This window comes from Anneissia japonica, unplaced genomic scaffold, assembly GCF_011630105.1.
Source record: "Anneissia japonica isolate Jap-2015-1 unplaced genomic scaffold, ASM1163010v1 scaffold288300_len60437_cov172, whole genome shotgun sequence".
In the NCBI taxonomy this organism is placed as follows: Eukaryota; Metazoa; Echinodermata; class Crinoidea; order Comatulida; family Comatulidae; genus Anneissia; species Anneissia japonica.
Genome location: NW_022694439.1, coordinates 6,313 through 15,104, shown reverse-complemented (window position 1 = coordinate 15,104; position 8,792 = coordinate 6,313). Strand labels below are relative to the sequence as shown.

Below are 8,792 nucleotides of genomic sequence, written 5' to 3'. Positions count from 1 at the left end.
TTTTAGTTTTATTTTAGGCCTTCTTCAAAATACCTATGCCACAGCTGAGTTGATTTTTTTTTGCCGTAAAACCAAAATAGTTTCATCCATGCCGACATTCCGGTCGGTTAGCGTGAGCCCAGACTGAATTCTGCAGAAACTTCACATCGATTTTCGCATCGTGATGTAAAACAAAATGTCGGAAAACTTTTCTTTGACGCATGCGCATTTGCATAAATGTCAACACACACACGCACACACTACACACAATAAAAAACATAGGAAATAGCCAGAGTGATTACAATAGTTCCTATTGCATTACATGCATAGGAACTAAAAAGAGGAACGTATTGAAAGTTGTTTTGTCCTTCGTCACTGAATGAATAATTTTTCTCAGCTCCCTAGATTCTACATCCATATGCAATAACTGCCTCTTACATAAATATATTTAAAAGATTAATAAACAACCAACTAATAGAAAACTAAAAATAATAATAGATATTGAATAAAAAAAATTTAAGCTTTCTTTCACAAAGTTACTTTTTAGTGTTTTGAAATAAAAATGTACAGTATGTACATGCAACTTTTCTTTCTTAAGAGTAATTTTAGTGTTTTATTTCTAAATGAAACCAATTTTTTGTTTTTTAATTAGCATAATGTAATTTTGTGTACTTAATTTCATTTTCTTGTAACTTTTGTACGTTACGTAGAATAGATCTTTTCATAATTTGTAGTAAGTTCTGTATTTAATTACTTTACTTTTGTATTTTTTTCTTTGTTATATTAATTTGTATCATGTTTATGTGACCTTATGAAAAACACATTTTTTGTGATTAAGTTTTTCCGTTTGATATAAAGTTGTTTTTACATACTTACCATTTTATTGTTCTCAGAAAATCCGACTGCACCATACGTATCTCCAGATACTGCTGCTATACTCAACTCAAAATCAATGAGGGAATCGTTACCACTATTACGATTCCAAGCAACAAAAAAAGTGCAGGCAGAGGCAGGGTAACAATCTTCAGGTGAACGAAAGCAACCTCGGGTCGTTCCACAAGGATCCTATAAGAAGACTGCATGTTACAAAGTGCCATCAAAAACATTAATACAGGATCTCAATTGACAAATTCAGTCTCTTCAGTCAAGCCTAAAAAATACACTGCCATTAGTATAGTTAATTTGCCGTATTTATTTCAAATAAATGGCCTGGGGTGTTTACAATTCAGGAGGTTGTCCTTTTATTGGGGGAGAGCGTTTATGCGAGGAAGGCATTTATTCAGGGGAGGCATTAATTTTTTAGGTGTAAAATGGAAATATACTGCACCCCCTTCATGAAGTTTGTATACTACAGAATGTCCTACAAAATTAGGCCAATCCAATGATCTTTGCTAAGTTCCCACAGGATGACAGTGTAAACATACGTAAACACAGTGTTTGTAGGACATGCAACACATTCCTGATTGGGCAGGTTATTAATTTAATGGACACCTTAAAAATGTCCGTTGCATCTATTAGTCAATGAAAATAACAATACAAAATATTAAACTGGTACGTTTGAATTAGCTTACCTCAGCTGCATGGGCTGGCAGCCACACACACAAAAGCGCAATCAATCCAAACAAACTCTTCATATTCCAAATTAGCATCTATAAATATTAAAGTAAATATTGAAAATATAAATTCACTGCACTGGATTTACAGAGCACAAAGGACATTTTGAACATAAGTTCTATGTGGCACTGTCCTTGATAAACAAATACAGTACATAAGTGGTTGGCGCATCTATTGTGGCTTGGACTCCCATCCTTGAGGTCAGGGGTTCGAAACTCTCGCTGTGCAAGTTGCTTGTGTCCTTGGGCAAGGCACTTTATCTATGTTTGCCTCTCTCTACCCAGTAGAGGAGTATAAATGGGTACCTGGAAGGATGTTGTGGCATTGAATGTTCATAGTTTTGTGCGCTAAATAAGTAACGAACGACTAGGGATACTCCACAGGGAGCAGAGGAAGTTGCACAATGTGCTGGTTTGCCATTGTACGTTATCCAGTGACCAGGGGTAATAACGCCCGCGCCTTTGATCATTCTTGGAATTGGCGCTTTATAAATGTTTGAGTATTATTATTATTAATTGATTTCTTGGTTGTACAATGCAGATGGCTGAATCACCCCATATTGTATTTGACTTAACTAGAGGGGACATTCTTCAAAGCACACTCCTTAACAAGTAGAGTAAAGAATTTATGATCCCATAATAGAATAAACTATACGCAGCATAATACATAATATAGGGTCATTCCGTGTTTCCTAATTTTCAGGAAACTCTCCAAGTGACCCTCTTAGATTTTGCTCAAAATTCACCAAAATGTTCCTTTTTACAAATAATTTTGTAGTCCAAGTCGTTTTAAAATTATGGCCCTCCGAAATATGCCACACTACCTTTTTTTGCTTCTGCGTTTCATGTTTTTTTTTTTATTTAGTCCCAATATGGGAAAAGATTCAAAGCTGAAAATTACTACAGTGATATTTGACATTGACAATCCTATATTTACTTTGTATATTTACAATAGACTATCAGTTTACAATCAACAATTAAACAACAAATTTTCCTCGCTAAGTAAAAAATGCATTAATTGTTTGCAACACCTTCCAATTATCTGGTAATAAAGATTGGTTTAATTTTTTGCCTTATTTACTATGTGTTGGGTGAGACTTTTTTAAAACCTTGTTTCGCAAGCTTATTCTTTCGAAAGATCATCAGAGGAGGGCAGCAAACAAAATTTTTGTTTTCTTTTTTACCAAAAACACATCCAGACACATCCAGGAGAAAATAAAATAAAATTTTATTCTTGAATGTAAACAGTGTGGTAGTGAAATGCTTTAAATTTATGTAATTAGGAATCAATATACATATCTTATTTTTGGAGTTTTTAAAGTCAGTCTCTGGAGGAAAAAAATATTTTGATATGTTGTAAAACATAGGTGGAAAAAAGGGTGGTTACACCCATTTTCCCCCAGTTTTTTGATAATCAAAAATCTGTATCTCATTAACTATTCCCCAGATTTTGTCAAACAACTTTTTTCCATCATAGAAAAATCAGTTCAACAACAAATCAACATTTTTTTCCTCTGGGGCCTGATTTTAAGGCAGCGGCAGGCCTAATAAAACTAAAGAAAAACCTTCCATTTTTTCATGGAGGTAGGTGCACTAATTGGCAAAAAATTAAATTTTATTTTTACTTGAAATCATCACTATTGATGGGTGGTGGGTTCAATAAACAATCTTGCCTTATGTAGGATCATAAGCAAAATGTCTAACTTTTAGCAATTGTTTAATGCATATCATAAATTGATTATTGATACCTGTTGTTAATAATAAAAATAGCCCTATCAGTAATATTATAAACTTACCCCATACTCCAGATAGAAAAAAATAGAAGCTCACTATAAGGCCTATTGACATGAAATGTGTACAATGCAAAAAATGCTGATCTCATGGTGTAGTCTAATGGATGGTAAGCAGGGTAAAGTACGCACTTAACTGTGATAAACACTGACACCAATATTAAGCTTTGATTATTGAACTAATGGACAATAATAGATATCATCTATTATAATTTTTGTTCAAAACATGCTGTGTCATTGTTGACATTTATATGATTAAAAAATTGATTAAACTACAGTGTTTACAGTTTAATCAATTTATATGATTAAAAAATTGATTAAAATATAAATACTGTAGATCCAAAGCTGAATGAGTGTAAGTTGAAATTGGAAATTTAATGTACAGTAGTGAATTATGTAGTTCTCTATTACTATGTTATTTTTATTTGATTATTTATTTCATTTATTTTATTTTAAAATAAGTTATAAGGTTTTTGTAATAAACTGATGTAAATAAGAATGAGACATTGATATACTGATTTTTCAATAGCAAGAAATTATGACAGCAGTGATGTACTGTAATTCTACTACACTCTCTGATCAGTAGGAAAAGATTGCAGTGCTCGACACAAGAAATGTAGGTACTGCATACGTCAATTATTTTTTTTATCTTAATTTAAATATTGCTGACATCGACATTACTTTTATATATATGTCATGAATTTGTTACAATGATTTTTAAGCTTCTTGATTTAAAAAAAAATTTCTAAGGACACTCTGGTATAGCCAATAGAAGCCCGGAAAGGAGCCATTATTTCCTGAAGAAAATTGCATAAAGCCATTGAAGGTATTTTTTAAAGGAAATAAACAATACTTTTAAGTCAATCATCACCTTGCCTTGTTTACTCAAACTGGCTATTTTGGTGCTTTCATATAGTGTCTATGATCACATTTTGTGGCTGTGCATTAGCTGCACAATATGAGAATGATTGTTGCTAGTACAATACAGTTGAAATTGTAGTACTGTACCTGTAGTATTTTGCTGTTGATAAATATTTGATTGTGTATTTGTGTAGTTGGCGTAATGTCCTGGTAGTGGTAGACAAGGAAATAGTAGTTGAAAACATAATGAACTATCTAATTAGTAGGCCTACACTAGGTTTACATACTATAATTTGAGCCGACAGCACACTAGATCTACATACCATAACTTAAGCTTTCACTTTCACTCAAAAATACTGAAGACATGCAATAATAATCACCTACCAAAGATAAACACCAGAATCAATTAGATACTGGCGATTTGAGATGGGGTGATGTTTTGCACTACCTGACGTGTAATCGTACTGAATACTCAGTATGTCCCCAAATACTAGCGAAAAAAATTTGCAAGTGATTCGGGTGGGAATCGAACCCACAACCTTGAACAGATATTTATATTATATATTATTATATTTTTTTTGCTAGTATGTTTACATGTCAGGTAGGGCAAAACATCACTAATTTTCTGATGCGAACTCATTTCCTAATATTGAGATAAATTTGTTATTTGTTAATAATTTCCTTACCATTATAGAAGAATCATCAATAGATAAATTATTGTTATGCTAACCATTCATTCATTTATGATATTAGGGGCCTATTGTTAAGTTCTTTGAATTGCATGTCAGCTGTGACTCAGAGCCAAGAGCCAAATATGCTTTTAAAGGAGTATGTTTGCTTTTATAGGCTGAAATTAATTGATATATCACCAAAGCTCATTGAGGCTTTTTTGCTAATGCACTATACAAGGCTAAATATTATTCATTCTTTACCAGGGTTGTTTTAAATCAGAATTTTATTTATTTTTGAGCTAAAAAAGAAATATGAATAGCATTGTTAATAATTAGGCAGGCATTATTTTACATCTTAATTTTAATCATGTTTGAACAGTTTATGATTATCTGTGTGTGTGCTGAGCCTTGAAGATCTCTAGGTCCCCAGTTCCCTGACGTTTTAATATTAGTTGTCACGAACTCTCGTGCTGGAGAGGGTGCTCTATATAAACATTAATCCAAGATGGCGGCACCCATGTAATTATCGGGTCGTCGTACGATGTATACTATTACGATGATTCTGATGATAGTGTGATCGTTTTATTGATTATTGTTATTATATAAATAGTTCATTTTGTTATTTGATCTTTTAGTTTGTGAGTTTTATGCGTATTTCATAATAGTTGTGATATTTAAGTATCTGCTTCTGACTGAAGTTTGTATTATTCAATATACTGTATGATGTGTTAATGTAATGATTATTATGGAACTAGTAAGGTATTGATTATGAGAGTTAGTCATTTTTTGTTAAGAGTAACAAGTTGGTTGCTGGATTATGCTAATATTGTGTTATGATTTATATGTTTTCTAACATGTTAAAATATGAATATGTGACATCACATTAGAACTTATGATGTGTTGTTTTAATAGGAGATTCACCTGGTGTCGGCGATCCCGACAGTGACTGGCTGTGTCGTGCGATATAATTACAGTGTTGATTTTGGTGTATACCATTGAGGGCATCGCAGGTAAAGGATTTCAATTGAGATTGATATACTGAGAGATATTGCAATTTATTATGTTCGTACCCATGAGAAGAAATAATTTGACGTTACATTAGACGTGCTGTAATTTGAGATTTGCAATTTATAATAAGAGAATATGATTTAATCGAACAGTTAATTTACCTTATGTAAAGTAGACTTGAATAATTTTGAGGCCTTACCGCTCGCTACATATTGTTTTGGACTTGTAAGAGGTAACTTTGATGTACCTTACTTATTTTATTTTCTCTGTTGTTTCAGGGGTTGTTTTTGTAGTTACAATTGATGTTGCAGTTAATAAACGTTATACAACGTATACAAGTCTTAGTTCATTCTTTGACTCACGACAATATAATTCAATTACTGATTACACAATTACAATTATATATACACATAAACAAATACAGTAGATTAATACCAATATTGATGAATTTGTTTGCGATTGATAATGATAATTAAATAATAACAGTGGTCAAATAGGAACATTTTAAATATATATTGTAGTGACAAAACTGTATAGGCCCTATATATAAATCAAGTTAGCCGTTAACACTGTAAAAATTAAACCTCAAAGAAAGATAATAGTGTTCCAATAAAAGGACATGATGGTATATCGTGTAGCATAGCCGCTCTCAACGAATGCTGTCATGCATTGTGTTAAAAAATGCCTCCAACAGGCCTATTTTAATACACTACTATAGGCTATTCTTTTTCCATCTTGATTTCAGAGGTCAAAAACATTTTTCAATTTTTTTTCAATCATATATTGGTGAAGAATAGTTTTTTGAGAACATTTCCCAGAAAAAAATAATGTGATAGGACCCTCCGATGAAGTTACGAATTTTTAGATAACATGAAGACAAAAATTCAGCCTCAATTATGCTATCTTATTTTGGTTGGTTAAGCACCACTGACTTGAGTTGTCCGCTACGATTCGTGGAAACATTGACTAAATGGTGGAAATGCCCTGAGTACAGGGCGTGCAACTATATCTCTTCCTACGCCCACTATTTCTTTCCTTCTTACTACCTACCACTGACAATTCTCGACGATAGGCGTCATATTATTTATTAGTTCAATCAAACGTAGTACGATGCTACACTCACCAGTTCCTTCTATCAATTATTTGGATCCGTATGAAAAACACAGTGTCCTAATAAGTCAAAATGAACTCCCACTTCTTTATCTGGCACTGTATAATATGACCTGGTATAACAACAACAACAAAGATGTAGCTATCTCTTTGAAATGATATGTTTTTAATCTGTCCGCACTTCTTACATACAGAGGGCGCCATTAATAATTCACTATTATGCACCAAGACATTTTTTTAATTTATTTATTTTCCATTTGGTGACACTACACCTTTCTATCGGTGGCACTCACAGACTGAGGTGCGGTCGTACAGAGTACACGAGAATACAGTATAAAGAGTAAAACAGATCTTGACTATTACACACTTAGGAAAGATTAGACAAATAACATGCTGACAAATAAAGTTACTATAAGATATTGTCTTAATGAAGGCAGAGCATATTGTACATAAACTTAAACCTTAAGTTTATATTCGTTCCTAACGAGTGACAGATTGATATTGTTAATAATTCTGATTAGTTTGTCTCTAATAAAATCCACAGTATCCTTAGTTTTCCCACTAAAATATATCAAACTTCCAAGGAATTTCTCAGGGGCATCTTTAAGGGATTTTAATTTAGTGTCTCCAAGAGAAAAAACACATTCATCGGGTTTACCGCTTCTAATTGAAAGGCCTTTGCACTTCACTGGTTTAAGCTTAATTCCCATAGATTGGATTATATTATGTATTTTATTCATCAGTGATTGCTGTCTTCTCTTGTCACCGTGAGCAAGCAGAAGTCGTCTGCAAATGGCAGAGTAATATACCTATGACCACATAGATTATAACCATACATACTTTCATGTGATTTAGCAAATCAATTATTGGGTTAAACACTAAAATGAAAATGATGGGGGAGAGGGAATCACCCTGGAAACTCCTTTCTTAAAGGCAAGTGGGTTATAGATTCCCAACCTGGTCCTCTAACAATGCCTTTAAGCCTGGTGTATAAGTTCTCAATATACGCGTACAAATCTCCTTGGGAATTTGATTCCTTTATAAGGAATAAGGTTATGCTCAATAGACCCAAATGCGTCCGTATGATCATGTAGGTAGCATGTAATGTCCGTTTATTGTTCCTATCGGAAAAAAGTTCGCTCATCACGAATGAATGCTCAATGTATGCAGCCGTTTATCCCTTTCATGAATGCCTTCTGCGTGCTATTATCTACCAAGTTGTTGTTGGTCAAATATTCAGAGATGCGGTCTGCAATAATTTGGTGGTACAGCTTCCCAACACAAGACGTAAGCGTAATTTTAAAATTTCTGGGCATGCTTTGATCGTTGTCCCATTATAGAAACAAAACTTTTTGGACCAACTCGGGGGTGCGATACCACTTTGTAATAGTTTCGTAAACAATGTAGCGAGAAAATGATGCGTTGCAGGCAACTTTTTTAGGATAGGCCTACCATAGCCAATGCCATCTGGGCGCGGCCAGGGCTAGATCTAGAGTATTTCTGGTTCAATAGCAACCTGATGTCCCGTGGCCTAATTACAGTAGGTTCATATTAAAAGGTAGTTCAGGTTCAGTAGGGAGGTTTGGATACCATTTATGATCATCGAAATTAACTTCATTCGCGACACTATTTCTGTGGGTAGAATTTATTTGCTACCGTATATCGGGTCCAAAAATGTAGGAACATTTCCACGACTACCGATATTACCGTTGACAAATTGTTTAGCAAATCGCCAAAGGTTCTTGTGATACAGTTTTTCC

General features: G+C 33.5%; 1 protein-coding gene across 1 annotated transcript in view; it reads right to left on the bottom strand.

Moving 5' to 3' along the window:
- The window catches only part of LOC117101056 (putative ferric-chelate reductase 1), a gene marked incomplete in the record, with an annotated part of 7,048 nt that extends 3,525 nt beyond the window's left edge, over nt 1–3,523 (bottom strand). The window contains 3 exon segments of the mRNA XM_033240920.1: nt 865–1,044; nt 1,551–1,628; nt 3,389–3,523. Of these exon segments, the coding sequence (XP_033096811.1) occupies nt 865–1,044; nt 1,551–1,628 (258 nt within the window).
- Between the last annotated feature and the right edge of the window lie 5,269 nt (nt 3,524–8,792).